This window comes from Colletes latitarsis, chromosome 6 (assembly GCF_051014445.1).
Source record: "Colletes latitarsis isolate SP2378_abdomen chromosome 6, iyColLati1, whole genome shotgun sequence".
Classification (NCBI taxonomy): Eukaryota; Metazoa; Arthropoda; class Insecta; order Hymenoptera; family Colletidae; genus Colletes; species Colletes latitarsis.
Window position 1 is genome coordinate 19734653 of NC_135139.1, and position 23497 is coordinate 19758149.

A 23497-nucleotide genomic window follows, 5' to 3' on the forward strand; every position below is an offset into this window, starting at 1 on the left:
CACGCGAGCATCGAATGATTTAAAAATAGCGAAACTGCGCTCGAACGGACTTATGGCATCGGCTTCGGTAAATATAGAGAACCCATTGCGGTTTTTCAATGGCGCGACGATATATAAATAAGTCGACAGCAAAAATGTCCTGTGAACGTGTGGCGCGGGGCTCAAGTCAACCGAGACGGATTAAAAATCAGGCCTGAACTCTGCCCGATACGTGTTGTACAGCGAAATGTCAATGCGATAGACCGGATGGATAGCTCGTATCTCCTTTCATCTGTATGAAAGGCCGCGCCATTAAAAGTGAGTCGGCCTTAAGTACCGGTTATTGCTTACACGGTGATTTGAACGAGTTGGTCCATCAACCATCGTCTATTAAGGCGTGGATCTTTCTTCGCCGCGGACAAACACATTGTCGGATCGTTACAGAAAAATTAACTTAAACATCCTCCACGATCAAACGGCGTTTTAACCGGCCCCGAATATTGAAATCGCCGCGAACGAGAAAGTACGGCGCCAGTTACTATCCGCGTACGATACCGATTGAAGTTATTTAATGACGAGAGGTATTACGTGCCCGGTAATTAATGTGCCATTTAATTTGTCGATTAACGTGGCCTAGAACGCGGGATATTGACTTTCACGTACAATTGAGTCGATGTTATTGATTGAAATTTCATGGGAATTTCCGGAATAATAGTGTACTTTGGTATTGTTGCTCTGATCGGTTCCACCGATATATTGTTACGACCAATGTAACCTTACTTTGCCAAATACGAACTGGTCGGTTTCAAAGCCGCGTTAATTAATAGTATCGGCCGCTCTGTAACCTTCCAAAATGCGGACAATAACTGAGTTTAAATATTGAAGTTGGGGGAAACCTGTCGACGGTTTGGACAGTGCCATTTGGTAACGCAAACGTCTGGAAAATCTACCGTAAATGTTACGCGAACAGGTGTATAGGATATCTCAGAGATACAAGGCTGTGCTTGACACGCGAAAATTCGATGCGTATTTCAGTCCACGCGTGACTAATAAAAGGAAGTTTGCAAAAGGAAACGACTACTGCATAAGGAACATTAATTGCACGAGGGTTGTTCGATAGGTCCTTAGAAAATGGTTTGTTTTTAGTAAGCATTAAGTAAATAAAAGTCTCGGTTATATCCACCACGTGGTTTCATTTTTATTGTCGATTGAAGCAAAGAACTTCCTCTTGCATCAAGACAATGCACAAAATCATGGAATTAAGGAGGTATTGCTGTCTAGACTGTCAATTTCACGGCCCTTTTTGTGATTTTTTTTTTTAATGATAGATAGGCTGTTTTGTACTGAGACTTTGTAGATGTATTTGTTCATCTTCTAAGCATGTACAATATTTTTTTCATGGAGAAATATTAAAAATCGTGGGAATTATAACTTCTTATTTAATGGCTCTTTTGGAAAAGGTGCTCCAATGGCTTCCAGGATTCCAGATAATTTGAAACAGAGGGGGTTAAAGTATCTTCATAAGATCTTGATAAATAAAGAAATGGCGATGCTTCAAGTTTCGAATTTCCATTTGTTAATCGTTCTTTCGTCTTTAGCGTATAAAAAAAAATAGTAAAACTCAATATTTTAGCTATAAGGGCACGTCTGCTGAATATTCTCTCCTTTGAAGTCAATCGGTTTGCTAGATCTTGAAATATCATATAAGCCTCGCAATTTTTAATATTTTTTTATGAAAAAAATACTATACATACCTATAAGACGAATAAATATATCTGCAAAATGTCACTACAAAACAACCTACCTGTCGTTAAAACAAAAATCACAAAGAAAGGCCGAAGAAATGACAGTCTAGACAGCAATACTCCCTTAAAGTACGAATTATTACAATATCCACTGTATTCACAGGATTTGGCCCCCAGTGATGTTTTTTTATTTCCAAACTTAAAAAAATGGCTCAAACAGATGCCTATTTTGTGAACCTTCCGAAATCTTGCTATTAAAATGGTTTAAACAAGTTGGAGAAACGCTTGGAAAAGTGTATAGAGCTAAAAGGAGATTATATAGAAAAATAAAAAAAAATCTATTTAAGATAATTTATTTCTCCATCTTTTTCAAAGGACTTATTGAACCAGCCTCGTATCTTCAAATCATGGAGCAATTACAACTGATATTTCACGAATGTCGCTAGAAATGTGGGTTCTATCGTCTTACGAAAGAATACTGACACGTAATATTGTAAAGTAAATCTCCTTTTTTAGAAGTTTTATTAAATATCTATTTTGTTGAGCCCCAACACAGGTATATAAAACTCTTCGCGACCAGAACTGCAAATCAAAACAGTACAAATCACCGCAATAAACCATTACCTGCTAGTCTTAACTGAACATTTCCCAAAAATGTTTAAACATCTAAGCTCCACCCCAAGACCATTTTCAGATCCACCCTCGCCACACAGCCGACCAATCCAAAGTCATACAGTTCACCTACCCCAAAATAACAGCAGCCAATCGGAACCTTAACCTCCTCGACAAACAGAAGTCAAAGAGAACACATTAAAATTGCACTCACTACATCATCGAACCACCTTAGTACATATATTGATTTGTATTAAAGTTTAAACAGTGTCGCCAAAAATTCGTGTCAAAACCCATTGTAAAATCACCTACTACACAACTCTTCGCACATTAATTTGCACGAAGAACCGAACCGATCGTTATCCTGCGTCGCGACACATTTGAATCGCGAGTTTTGAGCTCTGTTAGTAACAGTATCGTTGTTTCGTGGATCAGGTATTCTCCAAAGCAGACGTGTGGTTCAGTCTCGACGGCGTGGACTACGAGGAGGAGCCTCTGTCTTACTCTTACATACCGGACATCGTGCTGGAGAACGCGCGTAACGTCTCCATAGGTTTGCACGAACGGTACGGCAAATTTCTGAAGATACACCTGTACTTCGCCGCCCGATGGATCATGATCAGCGAGGTGACATTCGACGGAAGTAAGCTCTGTTCTTATTTGGCCCTAGGCCCATCGATCGCTCCCTTTCCGCGAGCGATCTCGAGGCAATAGTCCAATTAAACCCCAACTTTGTACTCGTTACTTGTCGCGGTGGGCTCTTCCAAAGGGGCTCCCCGTAATTAGAGGACACTCTAGCGATCGTTGGGCCGCGATTTATAAAAATCACGGTAACTTTCGACCGCTTAATTACCATTGACGGGTCGCGACATCCCGGCGTGATCTTGTTAAATCGGTAACGAACGTGGCTATAATGACAGTTGGATTATCTCGTTCCGTATGCGCCCCGGGAACGTGGCGCGTAACTTTCAACGCTCGTCACGTCTTTGCCTCGAGTATCTGCCCTTCCATCCTTCCGATTTCATCGCGGGAGCCTAATGACCGTTCGAATTAACGGGGACGTCGATGAATCGCCACGTTTGGGGAGAGAAAACCCCGTGGGAATCGCCCGGCGAAGGGATCGAAACGTTTAAATTTCGCGGCGGGGATCGACAAAAATCACGGATAAATTCGATTCGCGGATGGATTCGAGAGCACACGCAACCGCGGAGACAAGAATGATAATCGAACGGACGACTCGTTATCCGTAATGCGTTTCTCGACGTGTCGCTCGATAATTGCGAAACGGTAACAGAAATATTTGGCGGCGGAAATGGAAATTCTGTTTGATCAACGAGGAAACGGATTTCGCCCGGAATCCATGGACCCGTTGTTTGGTACGCGATTATTTCCGGCAGATATTTGAGAAAAAACATGGAAACGCGAATCCCGGTCGTTCGCAGATTTATTCGTTTTTAATCTTCGAGCCGCCATCGTCGCAGAAAAATACGGAAATAGATAAATCGGATGGAGCCCGCGCGTGCGAGCGCAAATATTATTTCCCGCGTAAAATGGTTTTAATAACAATGTACAATTTTTCGAAATTTCAAACTTAGTTAAAATCACCGAGGTCCCCAACCTCGGTTCATAAATAATATATCGGCATCGACGCGACGCTGATGGAATTACTAAACGAAAGGTGAAATATTTTCGATACTTCGTTCATTTTCGAACGGAAGTGTTCACCGTCAAATAGATTAAACATGACTGATAAAATGCGTTTACTTATTCCAGCCAATCCCTACGAAAACACCACCGAAGAGTCAACGTCCGAGTTCAGTAACCGGGAAATTCCAATGAACCCTGAGGTGGATCTTAACTTGCAAACAAGTAAGTGACTCGACGGCGGAGGCATTTAATTCGTATCAATCTCGAGTTAATTATACCCGGGGCATTCGAAACTTTCCTTATCTTTTTTATCCAGCGTGCCGTGCCCGGGACTCGAACTTAACTAATCACGAACAGCGATCTTATTTCGCGATCGCAAAGTAATGCGTTTTTAAACCGAAATAAATGTGGGAGTCTGCTGCGGATGTTCTGTGTGTTCATTTTAATTGTAATGGGATATTCTGGAGGCCAAAATAAGACGAAAATCAAGAATATCAATTTCTTCACTTCAATTAAAAAGTTATTAAAAAATTTCAAATCATTCTGGAAAAATTATTTTCGGTTGCGAGGATCAATTACAATTATTTTTTATCATTATACATACCCCCAAAATCCTATCCACTTTCGAGAAAAGAATTCTTTATCGAAAATGTAATGTGAGGCCAGAAATGGTTCCCCGAAATTTCTTGCATGTCTTTAAAACGTCATAACTTCTGAACGGTTTGAAGGATTTTAATGTTCAAAAAGCCAAACGCCGCGTATTTTAGTGTAGAATATGTAACAATTATAAAAATATTGGAAAGGTTGTTCCTTGGCTTCGTAATGTTAGAAAACCCCCATAAAAATGGTCCAATTTTCAAACAGCCATAACTCCTATAATAGTGAATGTATTTCAATGAAACTTTTTTCTGAAGTAGAGCCCACAGGTACCTACAAAAAAGTATTAAACAACTTTTCTCTAGAACGTCAAGCGAAATTATTAAAAATAAAAAACGAATTTTTAAGAAAAATCGACAGGGGGCAGGTGCCTAAATTTTTCGACGAAAAAACAATATTTCGAATCGTGCTAAAAAAATTCTTTTCAGTTACGGAAGACAATTACAATCATTTTTTATGAATAGATATACCCACGAATTCCTAACCAGTTTCTAGAAAAAAATTCAAATAATGAATAAATTTTTCAACAAAATTAAAAAATTTCAAATCGTTCTAAAAAAATTATTTTTAGCTAGGAGGGTAAATTACAATCATTTTTGGTGAATAGACATACCCCCGAAATCCTGCGTATTTTCGAGAAAAAAATTCAGTAAGTGCCTAAATTTTTCGGCGAAAAAAAAAATTTCGAATCGTTCTAAAAAAATTATTTTTAGCTAGGGGGGTTAATTACAATCATGTTTGGTGAATAGATATACCCCCGAAATCCTGCATATTTTCGAGAAAAAAATTCATTACAGGCGGAACTTTAAAAATTAATAACTTTTTAACGAAGCCTCCATCAACTAATTGGTATTCTTGATTTTCGTCCTATTTTGGCCTCTAGGATCTCCCATCACACCCTGTATAATTATTCCGGGATTAAACTCACAATGACAAGGGTGAGAATTATAAATATTGAACCTCCAACATTTGCTTTTTGAAACATTTTCTAATTTAGGAAACTAACTTACGAATGTGACGCAAACGTTTTAATTTCTGTTAGCATAGAGTGCGAGTGAAATTAAAAAAATTCGTATTTCTTAAGCCGTGCACGCAGTTTCATTTTAAAGCTGCAGAAGTAATCGAGTTGTACATTAAAAGAGCGAACGAACCAATTGTCCCATTTTCCATTTCGCAGCGATCTAATTTTCCTGTTTGCCAATACCGGCCTGCCAGGAAATTAATTTCCCAATTTCTTCGTAGCCGTCGTCCGATTATACAAGCGGAATAAGCCCGCGATCGAGTTCGTCCTCTTCCACTTTCAGAGTACATAAGGTTTGTCCGACGAAGTAACTTCATTAGCGAAACCAGGCCGCCATTCTTTGCCGAGGAGAGGATACGATTAGGAGTCACGGCGAACCGTGCAGGAGAGCGGGGAAAACTTGGATAGTTTATAATTCACGTAGCAACTTCGTCGTAACGTAAACAATTAGTCGGATTAAGAGGGTGCCCGCTCGAGGAACCGAGGAAAAGGTGGAACGGAAAGGGGTGGGCTGGAAAAGAATTAGCGTCGATTCCGTCGTATCGCTCCGACGAATCGATTTCATCGGCCAAAACCCACGACCATGAATCTCGAGACTCCTTTTGATCGAGCGTTAAAAAATTCTCTGTGATGTGAAAAATAAAATTTCGTTTCAAGGGGCCTACCAATTAAAAAGTGAAATCGTGAATAATTATCGCTGTCGAGCAACGACGATAATACCTTGCAATTGATCGCGATCTGATGGTGACATTTTTGGATCCAGAAATAATTTCGTCTCTCGGAAACGACTCGTAATAATAATTAAAATACAAACTATCTCTCATATTGCTCGTCGGTGACAAAGGGTGCACACTTTTCCGCGTACCTGAATTAATTCTACGGCGAGCAGTCAGAAATTTCCGGTCCCAAACATAGGTGCACTCGTAACGTCCAAAAGGGAAGATAATCGCGATAGACGCGAGCGAGGGGGATGAAAGGAATTAACCGTCGAAGAGTAAATGGAACGGGACACGAGTTACGAACGACACGGGCATAAGTAGATGTTGGCTAAAAGGCCGGAACAACAATGGAATCTCATCTTCCATTCCCTGTGTCCAGAAATTCGACGTTAAATGTTGCCTCTGGATCGTCGCGAATAAAGGAGCAGCTTCTCGGCTGCACGCGCCAGCGATTATCCCAGTCGTGAAAATAAAGAAGCGCGTCGTTAGACACGGCTATAATCAGCGAGGCGTACGGAAGCTCGGTTTTGAACATTCCCGGCGTAAAGAGGCGGAAAGATACTCTGCGTGCGGGGAACAAAAAGAGAGGGACTAGCACGGGAACGCGTACTCTGCGTTTAGACGAATTCTGACCGGAAACGGGTACGCGGGCCCCTCGATGACCCAACAGGGCCAGTAGAACTGGGGCAATCTGTGAAAACACTACTTTGGACAGTCGACGAAATTGTCCACTAAACTATTCTTGACATTCTTTGTATTAAAATAGATTACGAAATGGAATCTTAGAATGTCTTCTTCCACCATGTTTGTGCATTCCTTCTGCTGTTATTCGAGTACCTTTGGAATGTTTGACACTGTGGTAAACCGTGTAATGGGATAATAAGAATCTTTTCCAGCTCGAACAACCCTGAATAAAAGTTTTTATCCGCAAGATTGTTCGCGTAAAGGGAGAAGAAAGAAGTCGTGGGATGGCAGGGGGTGCTTAATGACTGGATAAAGAGCAAAATTAACGCGGTAGCCGGGAAAATGCTGATAGCGGAGGAGCATCGATGTAAAATAAACAGTTAATCGGACGAAAGTGGAAAGTTAGAAAAGAAAGTCGGACGTTAAGAGTTGCGCCGCGATGGGCGCGAGATAACGTCTAACAGAAGTTACGGTACTGCCACGCGACTCCAATAGAAGAAATTCGACATTTTTACGAACATAATTTTATTCAATAATCGCTCCAAAGATTTCTCTACGCGTAACGCGATAAAATATTTCGTATTTCTGTCGTATAAAACTTTCAGGAATCTATTACGTTCACGCAGAATGTTAAAATTCAGCCATTGAAATCTGAGGCATCCCAGGTTGCTGGAAATATACAGGGTGTTCGGTCATGCCTGGGAAAAATTTTAATGGGGGATTCTAGAGGCCAAAATAAGACGAAAATCAATAATACCAATTTGTTGATGGAGGCTTCGTTAAAAAGCTATTAAGAATTAAATTCAACAATTTCAAATCGTTCTGGAAAAATTATTTTTGGTTGCGAGGGTCAATTACAATCATTTTTGGTCATTACACACAACCCCCGAATTCCTACGCACCTTCGAGAAAAAAATTCCTTATCGAAAATCTAATTAGGTGCCCAAATTTTTCGACGAAAAAGGAAAAATTTCAAATCGTTCTGGAAAAATTATTTTCGGTTGCGAGGGTCAATTACAATCATTTTTGATTATTATACATACCCCCAAAATCCTACCCACTTTCGAGAAAAGAATTCCTTACCGAAAATGTAATGTGAGGCCAGAAATGATTCCCCAAAATTTCATGCATGTCTTCAAAACGTCATAACTTCTGAACGGATTGAAGGATTTTAATGTTTAAAAAGGCAAATAACGCGTATTTTGATCAGGAATATGTAGAAATTCCAAAAATGTACGAAAAGTTGTTTCTTGAACCCGTAAAGTGAGAAAAACTCCCATAAAAATGGTCCAATTTTCAAACGGCCATAACTCCCACAATAGTGAATATATTTCAATGAAACTTTTTTCTGAAGTAAAGCTTATTAATACCTACATAAAAGTATTAGACAAATTCTCTGTGAGGTATCTAGCAAATTTATTAAAAATGAAAAACGAATTTTTAAGAAAAATCGACAGGGTGCCTAAATTTTTCAGAGAAACAACAAATTTCAAATCGTTCTAAAAAAATTATTTTTAGCAAGGGAGGGCAATTGCAATCATTTTTTATGAATAGACATACCCACGAATTCCTGCGCATTTTCGAGAAAAAAATTCAGTACGGGCGGAACTTTAAACGTTAATAACTTTTTAACGAAGCCTCCATCAATAAATTGGTATTCTTGATTTTCATCTTATTTTGGCCTCTAGAATCCCCCATTAAAATATTTCCCAGCTGTAGCCGAACACCCTGTATGTAAAAACTGACAAGAACTGGGTTCGAGGGTTAAGACGGTCTCCCTGGGGGTCGTGGCCCCAAAGTTTGGAAAATACGAGGTTAATTAGACGCGAAAGGTGTAATCGCGTGTTCCCTGGACATACCGGGACGTCCCGCAAATCTTCCGACGCCGTTTCCGGTACGGCGCGTCCCGATTTCCCCCGAATCGTCGCAAATAAAACAGAAATCGGACGCGCGATTGCGACGTCGCGGAAACAAGGGGAAAAACGGGACACGAACGATAGCACGAAACTGTACGCGGGTGGGTCCCGGGGTTGGAGGGGAAAAGAAAGAAAAAAAAGAAAAAAGGGGAGCACGCAGAAACGAGAGAAAAGCGACGTAAGAGCCGAGAGAGGAGGTAGAAAAAAGAATGTAGCAACGGAAAGCCAATGGAAGCGCACGCTCGTACAGAAACAATACAAACGGAGTGCTGTTTGTGCCTGTTGATATTATCGTCGGGTAGCGCTCGGGGAGAAAACATTCGAGCGAAGAAGAGAGCAGACAAAAACAATGTACGTTTTATGGCCCTCGGAGCAATATGCACGCGGCATACGTTTAGTTTTAAATTACTTCAACTGTTCGTACGTGTTCGGTCCTCGCCAGGAAATTAAAAATAGAAGGGAAACGTAAAAGCGTTATCGGCGCACTGGAAGACGCAATGATTTCGTTCCTGTAAACCCGTCTCGATAAAATAATTCTAAATTGAATTCGGAATTTACGATACGTGGGTAACAAAAATATTTGGAAAACGTTGCTTATGTCGGTGTACTGTTTGAAATTAGGAAAATGAATATAAGCAATATTTAGATTTGATCACAATCCTTTTCGAAAAAGTCTTATTAGAACATTGACCTCTATTTTATTAGTAAGAAAATTAAAGTTGAAACTGTGAATAGTTCCTTAAAATTGTTTAGCATTTTTATTATTATTTTCTCGAAAAGAACCAGTCGATGCATGGAGGTAATTTAAAAGTGAACGCACGTTCCGTGTCGAAGGGTAAAAAACAGGTAACGTTTCCGTCGAGCGTCGTTGAATATTGTAGGGCAAAACCTACTTTCTCCTTTGCGCGGAAGAAGAGAAAAGGCGACGGAGGGACGCCGTAGGAGCGAAAAAGAGGCACGGAACGAAGTAACGAGTGGAAAAAAGTAGATGGAACGGCGGAGGGCGAAAGGAATTAAAAGCCCTCCGGCGTATCCCTGTCCATTTCCTTTTTTCGGATCCATGGAAAAGAGATCGTGATTTAAAAGGTAGATTTTCCGGTTCGACTCGTCGCTAGGTCCACGGGGACCGTCGCGCTCGCGCGAATTAAAGTCGAAATTGCAGAGAAACGGTGTCAGTGGCCGGGGCTACGCCATCTCCGATTTTGCGTTTTGGGTCGTTCCGCGCCAAAATCGATCAATTTTCGCGGCGGATGTCAGGGATTTCGTTGCGATCGAAACGTGACGCGATAGGCGCGAAATTAGAGGAACGCGGTGCTCCGATATTTATTATTTCACGATCCTCCGCGTCGAACGTCCGGAAACTTGACTTTTAATTTGAGGAGAGTTCGACGCCGGGGAAACGGTGACTCGAGCTGCTCCTAATTTTCCGCGGACTGCGTCGTATTGCAATTTTCAAGGGAACCCCTTGGATCGACCGCGTAGACGTGATCGATTTGGCGCGGAACGACCCTTTTCCGCTCGAGCGACGCAGCTGCGCCCGGGCTCGATCGAGGAAAATCGGTCTCCGAGTCTCTGGGCCGAGTCGAGATCTTGATCGCCACGCGAGGCCACTCGGCCTGCTTATTTATTTCTCTCGTAAAGCCGGGCGTCGTGACGTCGCTTCCGTTTCGGCCGTGCTCGAGCTGCAGCCGATAAAACACCCGGCCGGTCGACGCGACGTGAAAAATTAGAAGAATGTAACGGCGCATTGTAAAGTCGTTTTATCGAGACGCTGGCGATTTCGCCATTTTCTGGCCCGCCCTTCCTCCTCTGTTTCCCTCGACGAAACGACGATTAGCCTTTTCACCCGACGCGATAAAACGCTACGAGTCATTACACGACGCTGGATAGTCCAAAGGAAACGTGTATTCGAAGTATTGTAAATTTTAATAACTTTTTAAATGCCCAAAATGTTCGTAATGTTCTCGATTTAGAATGGAACAACACCGAATAACGTTCGACTGTCTCGAGTGATTTCAGATTAAAGTCGATTTCGGCCGCTTATACGGCGGAAAATACAGGCGGAGTATTATTAGAGACAGTTTTGCATTAAAAAGAACCGTTTGGCATAGTTACAGCGGCTGGAGAGGGTCAGGAATATTTAGAGGTACTAATAGGTGTTCTGACTGCCATTATCCTACTTCTTCTGCTGGTGTTCGTCATTATTCTACTTCTGAATCGACGGCAAAAACTTCAGAGCTCGCCGACCGTGTTGAAAAATCCATTCGGATTTGCCATAAACATGAAGGTAAAAGCCAGTTCATAAATATGCCGGAACTTTTCTAATTTGTCGTTAAAAGTCCGCGAAACTTGGCCATCCTTTAATGATATGAATCGACGTGATTCCGTTCTGTAAAATGGAGGTCATACTTTGATGGCCTCCTTTTTTATTTCGCTTCGAATTAAGGGTTGCCACTGCGACAAAAATTGGCTACCGTTTATTACATGAAATTTTAATAGAAATACTTCGTTTTTACGATTCGTTGTTTCTTAACGACTACGTTAATTACGAAAGTTTAAATGTCATCGAGACGTTAACCCCTTAACGTTCATATTTTTCGGATCAACCAAAAATGATCAGTTTTCTTTATTGGATTTGTTTCTAAAAATGCAGTTTTTGTTGCTTACAATGTTGTAAACAACGTATAATTTGAAAGGAAACAAATATTATCATCCCTTGAACCATTAGATTAAACAAATATCGTTTTTCAAAGCTCGGGTATAAACGTTAAGGGGTTAAATGGAACTAGCAGAATCCTCTGCGTGTTGTCGATTAAAAGAAACGATCGTTTGCAGGGTCTCCTCCTAAATTTAACCCCCGGTGGAATGCTGACAGAGACTGCCAATCACGTTTCACCGGATATGCCAGAGGACGGGAGCATGCACGAATCTTTAACAATGGAACAATTCAATTCACCCCTCGTCAGTCCGCAGTATAAATCCACGTACGCGATAGTGGCCACTTCCGGTGAGTTTTTAAACGTGAAATTGTTTCGTTACCCGTCTCGAAGAACAGCCATGGGACTTTGCAGCGACGATCGAGGCTTCCCAAAACTCGAATCGAGTCTCGACAGATTTCGAGCGTTCCTTAAAAAACGAAATAAAAATGATCGTTTATCGAGTTTAGTAAAATTTCTCGGGCGTTTATTTACATAGAGAAATCAACCAGTTCCTCGAATGAAGAAAACGGAAGGGAACTAAGTTATTATTCGGAAAGGTAAAAAGAACCACGAAGATGAATTTATCGCTTTCGATTTATTTTGTGCGTGTCTCCGTTCATGACAGAACGATCGAATCGTGGGATGACACGTTGCTGGTCCAATCGTGAGGAAATAAAATTGATTTTACTCTCTTTAAGAAGAGGCCATCTGATGGTCGAAAGAAATATTTCGAAAGAACAAACCGTTTTCTAGAACTTGTTGATTTGTCTCCGCCCGCATCCACTGGATGGAACGATAGAGAAACTTCGTAAGAATCGATTTCTTCGCAGAATCTCCGAAAGAGTTGAAGGACGTGAACGTCTCGGAGGAGAGCGTTCGACTCGATACGAGACCCGAATCCACCATAGGACCGCCTAGCTGCTCCTCGTCACCTACCAACTCCCCCGCGCGTCATTCTCAGCACTACAGGACCCTTCAAAGTTACTCGAGTCCAACTGCCAAACTCAATATCGCGGCTACGTCTAATCACCAACGGGACGTCGATCAGATCCACTCGAAACGCTGGCACACAGCGCCTAAGGAGAAACACAAGGTTAGTTTACGATCAACGCGGCTTTCACGGTAACTTCAATATTTCGACGCTTGGCAATCCTCACTTTGCCTTCGTCGATTCTGTCAATCGTTGAGTGGCTAACACTAAATGGCACAATACGATGGATAAATATATAGTTCAGTTTCACCAGGATAACGGTTCAAAATATATAGCCCGTGTTGAGAAATTATTGCACGATTATATAACAGTTTCAAATATTTCACTCGAATCCCCAGATACAGATACGAATCTAATAAAGAATTTGTGTCTTGAACTCTTCGAACTTTCTTGGAATTTCTAAATATTCTTCGCTAAAATACGCGTTGATTGCTTTTTGAAATATTAAAATCGTCCAATCCGTTCAGAAGTTATGATGCTTTAAACATACGCGTGAAATTTCAGTGAAATATGTCAATGGTATGGTCAGACATTAGATTTTCGGTAAGGAATTTTTTTCTCGAAAGTGCGTAGGATTTCGAGGGTATGTGTAATGACAAAAAATGATTGTCATTGACCCCCCTAGCTAAAAATAATTTTTTTAGAACGATTTGAAATTTTTTATTTTTGCCAAAAAATTTCAGCATCTCCTGGAATTTTTTTCTCGAAAGTGCATAGGATTTCGAGGGTATGTCTATTGACCGAAAATGATTGTAATTAACCCCCCTAGCTAAAAATAATTTTTTTAGAACGATTTGAAATATTTTAATTTCGTCGAAAAATTTCACACCTTCTCGAATTTTTTTCTAGAAACTGGTTAGGAATTCGAGGGTATGTCCATTCACCAAAAATGATTATAATTGACCCTCCTAGCTAAAAATAATTTTTTTAGAACGATTTGAAATGTTTTAATTTTGCCGAAAAATTTATTCAGATTGAATTTTTTTCTAGAAACTGGTTAGGAATTCATGGGTATGTCCATTCACCAAAAATGATTATAATTGACCCTCCTAGCTAAAAATAATTTTTTTAGAACGATTTGAAATTTTTTATTTTTGCCGAAAAATTTAGGCATCTACTGGAATTTTTTTCTCGAAAGTGCATAGGATTTCGAGGGTATGTCTATTGACCGAAAATGATTGTAATTAACCCCCCTAGCTAAAAATAATTTTTTTAGAACGATTTGAAATATTTTAATTTCGTCGAAAAATTTCACACCTTCTCGAATTTTTTTCTAGAAACTGGTTAGGAATTCGAGGGTATGTCCATTCACCAAAAATGATTATAATTGACCCTCCTAGCTAAAAATAATTTTTTTAGAACGATTTGAAATGTTTTAATTTTGCCGAAAAATTTATTCAGATTGAATTTTTTTCTAGAAACTGGTTAGGAATTCATGGGTATGTCCATTCACCAAAAATGATTATAATTGACCCTCCTAGCTAAAAATAATTTTTTTAGAACGATTTGAAATTTTTTATTTTTGCCGAAAAATTTAGGCATCTACTGGAATTTTTTTCTCGAAAGTGCATAGGATTTCGAGGGTATGTCTATTGACCGAAAATGATTGTACTTATCCCTCCTAGCTAAAAATAATTTTTTTAGAACGATTTGAAATATTTTAATTTCGTCGAAAAATTTCACACCTTCTCGAATTTTTTTCTAGAAACTGGTTAGAATTTCGGGGGTATGTCCATTCACCAAAAATGATTATAATTGACCCTCCTAGCTAAAAATAATTTTTTTAGAACGATTTGACATTTTTTATTTTTGTCGAAAAATTTCTGCACCTACTCCCTGTCGATTTTTCTTAAAAATTCGTTTTTGATTTTCAATAAACACAGCCATATTAAAATATTAAAATACTGTTTATTTGCAGTGCCTAGTTCAACGATTAGGAGTTACAGAAAGTGTTTAATATAATAATTCGACCACTGTAATCATTGCATCCGATTAAAGTAATTATTTCGTTTACAGATACCGGCGCCTGTCGTCAGTTGGAACATCGCGCCCAGCATGAACAAACCGTACAAGTGCAAGGAAATAGAGCCCACCAATATACCGCGACAGTGCCTGCGTACGACAGAGAAACTTGGCTCGAGGAGTATCGGCGAGGTACGGATAAAACCGATTGGGAAACAATGCACTTTGCTACGTGCACGCAGATGCACAGCCACGATCGTGCACGCGTGACTGACTCGGCAATGTGGACGATGACGAAACTCGATTCTCCGTTCCCATTCGTACCGTTAACCCATTCTATCCCGAGTTAATCGTTTCGATACAAGAAGAAATATTTCATCTAAAAATTTTATATGAATATGAATATAATTAACTATTATATTAAATTAATAACTCAGTAATTCTTGCTCAGAGGGCTTTGGATGTCCTATCTACGATAAAAGAAGCAAATTTCGAAAAGTAAAATATTCTAGTAAAGATCCATTAGCAATACTGGAATAACGCGGAATTGATCGTTGCCACGGTGAGCTTCGCCATCCGATAATCGATATCAGCGGCGTTGTAACGCGGTACTATTACGACTCGACGATACACCATAACACGAACGTCTACAAACTACACGGAAACTTTGCGCTCGGGACATCGAAGAGAAACGACAACGAGGTTCGGGAGATAATGCATTTACTCTGTACATTACGCGCGGATAATATGTGTACACGGATGCAGATTTCCGTATCGATATACGTACTTCGGGGATTCGTCGATTCGACGATCGTCGAAAACTCTGCACAGCGTGAAACCGTGTGGTCAACGATCGATGCTGATCGACACGAGTGTTTGGGACTCGAACGTTAGTAAACAGAAAACGCGAGATAGAAATCGGGATAAAATTATTAAAGATTGAATATCAGATTTATGGGAACGAGCACGTATTGCTGGAAATATGAATCTTCTACTTTGCAAGTTTATATCGATGGTACGCGTATTTCACGTGCACTTTTTGTTAAAATTATTCTACGTGAATATCGTATCATTAGAATCTTCCTATTCTTTATCATATATTCTACTGCTCAAACTATACTATATACTAGATCGTTCAGTGCATATTAAATTGTTCGAAACGATACTCGAATCCTCAGGAACTGTGCGTTTCATCCTCCACTCTTAATCCTTGAACGATACCAAAATGGAGTCCCACGAAAAATACGACGGAGAACCGAATTTCGATCCCCTGACCTAGAAACGAACGTTTCGATCCCGATAACCCGTTTTTCTCGTTCGCAGGCGATAGTTTGCGAAACTGTCGGATTGGAAGACACGGTGCACGACGCGCCGCGATTGGTGGTGGCTCGGGTACCAGCCTGCGCCAACGACATCCGGGCAGGCAGCGGGTCGGATCAGATGCGAGAAGTTCGATTTCTGTCCTGTTTGTCCGATCCAAACGTGGCTCGGGTCTTGGGAGTGTGCACGGTGGAGCCTGTGCCCTGGACGATCATCGAGTACACGGAACTCGGTGATCTGGCCCATTATCTTCAGTACAGCGTGCCACTTACGGGAACGCTTAGGCCAAGCTGCAATCTGAAAGCCCTTAGGTGAGGTCCCGGCTGCTTATGACAGAGATCCTAAAACGATACACCGGACAATCTAACCGCGTTTACGAGCGTTACGAAATGGCATCGCAATCTCTCCAACATTCACTTATGGGCGATTTACGCTAGCCTTCGATCGAGCAAATTTTGGTAAATTTTAATCGAAGATGAAAATATGAATTGCAACGTTTACGGTGCACACTTTTTTAACGAGGTTACGAGTAATATTTAGTGGACTTATGAATTATGTGATATATCATAAATTACCGATAAATTTTCTGGGTGATCGCGCTAAGCACCGTGCAGCAAAGAATTAACGCCATTAGTATCAGAGACTCGTTATACGGTCCTAATACGATTACACGATTACGATTCCCAGCGTTATTATACTGAAAGTAAAGACTAAACCTCCCCAATTATACGATTAACGTTTAATACTGTGAATTATTATTATCAAACAAGATCGTGGGGATATCGAAACGAAGGATAGGGAATAATTTGATCGATCTTATTAGAGGGAAGTTAATAAAATTATTTTCCGTCTTTTTTCGTCGTCTTAACGCCTGAAATTCAATGTTTTTATGCGAGACATCGATATTCAATAATATAAATTTCATTATGAAATTCCATTCCATCGATCACAGTTGGACGGAACTTATAAATCAGTGACGTCGCGTTTAATTAATACCTTCTATTACACGCTATCGGTAATAAATTCGTGTTCGTGGATACACAAAGAAAGGTACAGAGTGTTTAATAACATATACCTGCATCAGTGATAGGCTATAAAATAATCTTGTATACGAATTTGCAATCATTATATTATTCTTGGATATCACAAATATTTTGCAAGATTCAATGGTCCCAAAAAATACAAATTCAACAGATTCAGACCTCGATGTACAGAGTAGTCGGCCATCTCTGGGAAAAATTTTAATGGGAGATTCTAGAGGCCAAAATAAGACGAAAATCAAGAATATAAATTTCTTGACTGAGGCTTCGTTAAAAAGATATTAACAATTAAATTCAAAAATTTCAAATCGTTCTGGAAAAATTATTTTCAGTTGCGGGGGTTAATTGCAATCATTTTTGGTCATTACACACACCCTCGAAATCCTACCCACTTTCTAGAAAAAAATTCGAGAAGTGAAATTTTACGACGAAAAAAAAAAATTTCGAATCGTTCTAAAAAAATTCTTTTCAGTTACGGGGGTCAATTATAATCATTTTTGGTGAATGAACATACCCACGAATTCCTAACCAGTTTCTAGAAAAAAATTCAATAAGTGAATAAATTTTTCGACAAAATTAAAACATTTCAAGTCGTTCTAAAAAAATTATTTCTAGTTGGTGGGGTCAATTACAATCATTTTCGGTCAATAGACATACCCTCGAAATCCTACCCACTTTCTAGAAAAAAATTCGAGAAGATGTGAAATTTTACGACGAAAAAAAAAATTTCGAATCGTTCTAAAAAAATTATTTTTAGTTAGGGGGGTCAATTATAATCATTTTTGGTGAATGGACATACCCACGAATTCCCAACCAGTTTCTAGAAAAAAATTCAATAAGTGAATAAATTTTTCGACAAAATTAAAACATTTCAAATCGTTCTAAAAAAATTATTTCTAGTTGGTGGGGTCAATTACAATCATTTTCGGTCAATAGACATACCCTCGAAATCCTACCCACTTTCTAGAAAAAAATTCGAGAAGATGTGAAATTTTACGACGAAAAAAAAATTTCGAATCGTTCTAAAAAAATTCTTTTCGGTTACGGGGGTCAATTATAATCATTTTTGGTGAATGAACATACCCACGAATTCCTAACCAGTTTCTAGAAAAAAATTCAATAAGTGAATAAATTTTTCGACAAAATTAAAACATTTCAAGTCGTTCTAAAAAAATTATTTCTAGTTGGTGGGATCAATTACAATCATTTTCGGTCAATAGACATACCCTCGAAATCCTACCCACTTTCTAGAAAAAAATTCGAGAAGATGTGAAATTTTACGACGAAAAAAAAAAATTTCGAATTGTTCTAAAAAAATTCTTTTCGGTTACGAGAGTCAATTACAATCATTTTTGGTGAATGGACATACCCACGAATTCCCAACCAGTTTCTAGAAAAAAATTCAATAAGTGAATAAATTTTTCGACAAAATTAAAACATTTCAAATCGTTCTAAAAAAATTATTTTTTGCTAGGGGGGTCAATTACAATCATTTTTGGTGAATAGACATACCCCCGAAATCCTGCGTATTTTCGAGAAAAAAATTCAGTACTGTATAAAATAGTTCGAGTGTGGCTATTCTGCTGAAACGGAACGAAGCACCGTCATGAATAATTCACGTATGACTGTAAGGAGACTACTTCGTTCGTATAATTTAATTGATAATCGCCCATTAACGAAAAGAAGGGGCTCACTGTTATGAGCCACGCTGTACGTTGCACGTATCGACGTTGATGAATATCAAAACAAAGTTGTTCTCGGAAGATGGACGAGCGACTCGATTAGTTAACGTCGAAACGCTGAAACGAAGTATTGTGTGTTGCCAGTCAAAGCTGCCTGTTGTACATGGGGACGCAGATAGCATCGGGCATGAGGTTCCTCGAGTCGAAGAATCTGGTGCACAAGGACCTGGCAGCCAGAAACTGTCTAGTGGGCCGCTCTTACACCGTGAAAGTGACCGACATAGCGATGTGCAGTGACCTTTACAAGAAGGATTACAGTGACATAGGCGGCAGACCGCCGGCGCCGATCAGATGGTTGCCGTGGGAAAGCATTCTGCTGGTAAGGCTAAACGATCTCGCGAATCGTAACGTGATTCTCTGCTTTAACGAACGTTCGACGGTCCCGTTTCAATTCCAGGACAGGTACACTTGCTCGAGCAGCGTTTGGTCCTTCGCTGTCACGCTCTGGGAGGTGATGAGCCTCGCCAGGGAGAAGCCGTTCCAACATCTGACCAACGATCAAGTCATACAGAACGCCGAGCATATGTACTATGGAGCTGAGTTGCAGGTATTCACTTCAGCGTTTGAAAGACAAAAGTTTCTCTTAATACATACTTGACTCACGAATCAAAATTTATTTCCCTCCGCGTATCAACTTGAGAATTAATAATTATAAAATAATAAAACAGAGAATAGTCGAGGGTCTCGGAACAGTTAACCCTTTGAACTCCAATGGCATCGCTATGGAGATAGTATACTCCACGACTCGATCTAAAGTTTACGTATAGTAACACGAATTAACAAAACAAACGAAGAAATTGTGAATTACTAACGTTTATAAATTTCAATGGGGAAAATTGTATTCGAGTAGCCAGTCGCTTCTGTTAGAATTAGTTCTATTCTCTTAAGATCCAATATGGCCGACGGCGAGTTCGACTGAAGAGCGTTCCCGTTTTCAGATATACTTGCCGCGACCGACGATGTGCCCCGAGGAGGTTTACAGAATGATGTGCTCGTGCTGGCGAAGGGACGAGACCTCGAGACCCACGTTCAAAGACATTTACACGTTCCTGAAAAACATGATCGCGGACTACCGACCCGGTGCATAAACGATCCCAGTTAACTGTGATAATAAAGGACGTATCTCCATTAGCCGACGACGAGCGTCGAGGTTGTCGAGGATCTGTCGAGTCGAAACCTTCGGAAGTGTACAATCGTTAGCTTTTAGTGTGCAACGCGTTGGACGCGAGTCGCGATTCGAGTTGCTTTCGATCGGAGAGGATCGAGAGAGAGAGAAGTGCCGCGGCCATGTTCTGTCCAACGACGACGAAGGACGAAAACGGAAACGAAACGGGACACCACCAACCACCGGAGAACTCGAGACGATTTATCGTGGTTTCTAGTCAGTTCTTCGGATTCCTACGAGAGTGCTATATCGTGTATGTACAGTATTCTGGACACCGTTTACGCGTACGCTACGATGCTAAGCACCGATAAGTCTATCCAATTGTACATACGAACTCTAGATATCGATGATAGGCGAACGCAGGGTGGTTCTCGGAGGCGATCGTCGCTTTGAAAGAGGCACGATCCTCCGACTGAGAGTCGATCCACGGTTCGAAGCGTCCCGTCGTTCCGCGCGACGTTGTTCGTTCGTACTGGCGAAAATTATAATTTGTTCTTTTATTCATACTTCTGTGAGATGGAAATCTAGACGATAGGTTCGTAAAGCTTCGTACGGTGTGCCCTAGTTGCCTTTCGTTATTCGAAACGTGCGTGTTTCCCGTGTCGATCTGCGAAAACCGGACAACTTCGCGCGGCACGACGGAATAATTCGCGCGACCTCGAATCGTATTTGAAGTTGATTTACGGATGAGTTTCGTTAATATGCGTTCGATCGATACGATGGGATCGAGTCTCGCTCGAGATCGAGCGTCGACCATCGGCCCTGGACGATAAATTTCGACTCACTCGTGTACATTCGATGCCACGTCTGGTAGCAAAGTACTTATATCGTTCCATTGTATTCCTTTCCGTTCGAAAAGATAAAAAAATAAATAAAAAACGAAGAGATCTCACTATCTTTAGCGGGCGGTAGACACGAGACCCGAACTTGTAAGTCTGTTGATTCGCGGGAACGCGACGCATATCCACGCTCCTTCTTTGATCTACGATTAATGGCAGAGGCGGGCGATTCACGGAGACGTAGCGACTGTCACGCTTCGAGAGGAAACGATTAAACGTTTTAGGATGCGCCGTAACTCGAATTTCCAAACAAAAAAAAAGCCGCGAACGAACGTTTGAACGCGACGATGCGAAACCAACTTTGTCGACGGACGCGGTCGATTCAACAGCACCCGTGGCCATTGACGAAATTTGGCAAATTTTATTCGCGAATAACGAATAGTTAATTCGTTCGTAAACTAGCCTGGATTGGATATTTATTTGATTACGATACTTTGACACGCGTCGTTTTAGTATTATTCTACGCAAGGATACGAATTGTTTAACGAAAATAATATTTTCACGAACGTATCGAGTACAACGTTTATGGTATATTAAATTAATGTGGTTCAAGCTGACAACTAACTCGATAGGGGTAGTTTTTTCCTTGAATCTTGGAAATTGCAAATGTCTCTGTGCATAGAGCAATATTTTAAGTAATGTTAAAGGAATTATACCATGATAGAGACGTTACGTTTCACAATCTACGTATTACTGAAATTATTAAAATTTAATAATGAGATGCATTTTCGAAATTTACCATAGGTAAAAAAGTAAAAGTCTGATTTACGAATGAAATATGAAGGAGAGCTAGATTACGAGCGGATCGAAAATTGTTATTTCTTGTTCGAAAAATAAAATTTTGCTGATTCTGGTCGATGGACCTATCCCAGGCCTGCTGGTCGAAGGGAAAAAGGGAAAACGCGTTTAGAGTTCGCTGTTGGTAAAGTGCCAAAACAGAGTCAGACGTTCAAACGTTCCCCTCTGCACGCACCCTTTCTGTAATTCTTAAGATGGATTCAAGTATACGTTCAAATGATTAATAATAAAGTACCGAGTATTCCTTTCTGACTGTGGCTACTTCATTCTTTCCGTTCTTCTTCGTTCGACCACCTCGTTCCACAAACGAAACTGAACGAACGGTAATTGGACTCTCAAACGAGCATAATTATGGCGATAAACAATCAAAATAACGCGGAAACAAACCTCTATCCGTTATCGTTTCGTTGGAACGGGTGAACAGCTAATTAGAGCAAATGGTGGTTCAACCGGTTGCACCTTAGAATCGGTAACCTAAAATAGAGTCGATTTTAGAGCATGTCTTATAAATTTTTTTAGACCACACGTTTCGACTCAAGGTTCAGAGTAATTTCCAAGAAGCTGCAAGCAACGGAACGAAAACAGTAAGTAAAAATATGAACAATTACTAAACAATTTATGCTTCTGAAGTTACTTGTGATTATACAGGGTGTTCGGCCACCCCTGGGAAAAATTTCAATTCTAGAGGCCAAAATAAGACGAAAACCAAGAATACCAATTTGTTGATGGAGGCTTCGTTAAAAAGTTATTAACAATTAAATTCAAAAATTTCAAATCGTTTTGGAAAAATTATTTTCGGTTGCGGGGGTCAATTTCAATCAGTTTTGGTGAATAGACATACCTCCGAAATCTTGCGCATTTTCGAGAAAAAAATTCGAGAAGGTGTGAAATTTTTCGACGAAATTAAAATATTTCAAATTGTTCTTAAAAAAATATTGTTAGCTGTGGGGGTCAATTACAACCATTTTTGGTGAATAGACATACCCCCGAAATCTTGCGCATTTTCTAGAAAAAAATTCGAGAAGGAGTGAATTTTTTCGACGAAATTAAAATATTTCAAATCGTTCTGAAAAAAATATTGTTAGCTATGAGGGTCAATTACAATCATTTTTGGTGAATAGAAATACCCCCGAAATCTTGCGCATTTTCGAGAAAAAAATTCGAGAAGGTGTGAAATTTTTCGTCGAAATTAAAATATTTCAAATCGTTCTGAAAAAAATATTGTTAGCTGTGAGGGTCAATTACAATCATTTTTGGTGAATAGACATACCCCCGAAATCTTGCGCATTTTCGAGAAAAAAATTCGAGAAGATGTGAAATTTTTCGACGAAATTAAAATATTTCAAATCGTTCTGAAAAAAATATTATTAGCTGTGGGGGTCAATTACAATCATTTTTGGTGAATAGACATACCCCCGAAATCTTGCGCATTTTCGAGAAAAAAATTCGAGAAGGTGTGAAATTTTTCGACGAAATTAAAATATTTCAAATCGTTCTGAAAAAAATATTGTTAGCTATGAGGGTCAATTACCATCATTTTTGGTCATTACACATACCCCCGAAATCCTACGCATTTTCGAGAAAAAAATTCGAGAAGATGTGAAATTTTTTGACGAAATTAAAATATTTCAAATCGTTCTGAAAAAAATATTGTTAGCTGTGGGGGTCAATTACAATCATTTTTGTTGAATAGACATAACCCCGAAATCCTACGTACTTTCGAGAAAAAAATTCTTTACCGAAAATATACTGTGTGGCCGGAAATGTTTCTTATAACTTTTTAACGAAGCCTCCATCAACAAATTAGTATTCTTGATTTTCATCTTATTTTGGCCTCTAGAATCCCCCATTAGAATTTTTCCCAGAGTTGATCGAACACTCTGTATACACTTCTCTGACGTGAGACTTGAAATATTAAAAATAGTTAATTGCTTCTTAGAATTTGGTAGACGTCTGCAATT

The 23497-nt window shown here is 39.8% G+C and overlaps 1 protein-coding gene across 1 annotated transcript in view; it reads left to right on the forward strand.

The window, feature by feature from the left end:
• The window catches only part of LOC143342605 (discoidin domain-containing receptor 2), a 194565-nt gene extending 172777 nt beyond the window's left edge, over window positions 1–21788 (forward strand). Inside the window, exons 8-17 of the mRNA XM_076766687.1 lie at window positions 2772–2979; window positions 4110–4205; window positions 11092–11267; window positions 11816–11987; window positions 12510–12772; window positions 14687–14824; window positions 15956–16263; window positions 18819–19053; window positions 19132–19281; window positions 19673–21788. Coding sequence (XP_076622802.1) covers window positions 2772–2979; window positions 4110–4205; window positions 11092–11267; window positions 11816–11987; window positions 12510–12772; window positions 14687–14824; window positions 15956–16263; window positions 18819–19053; window positions 19132–19281; window positions 19673–19822 — 1896 coding nt within the window. The 3' untranslated portion in view covers window positions 19823–21788. The remainder of the gene's footprint in view (window positions 1–2771; window positions 2980–4109; window positions 4206–11091; window positions 11268–11815; window positions 11988–12509; window positions 12773–14686; window positions 14825–15955; window positions 16264–18818; window positions 19054–19131; window positions 19282–19672) is intronic.
• Window positions 21789–23497: the final 1709 nt, after the last annotated feature.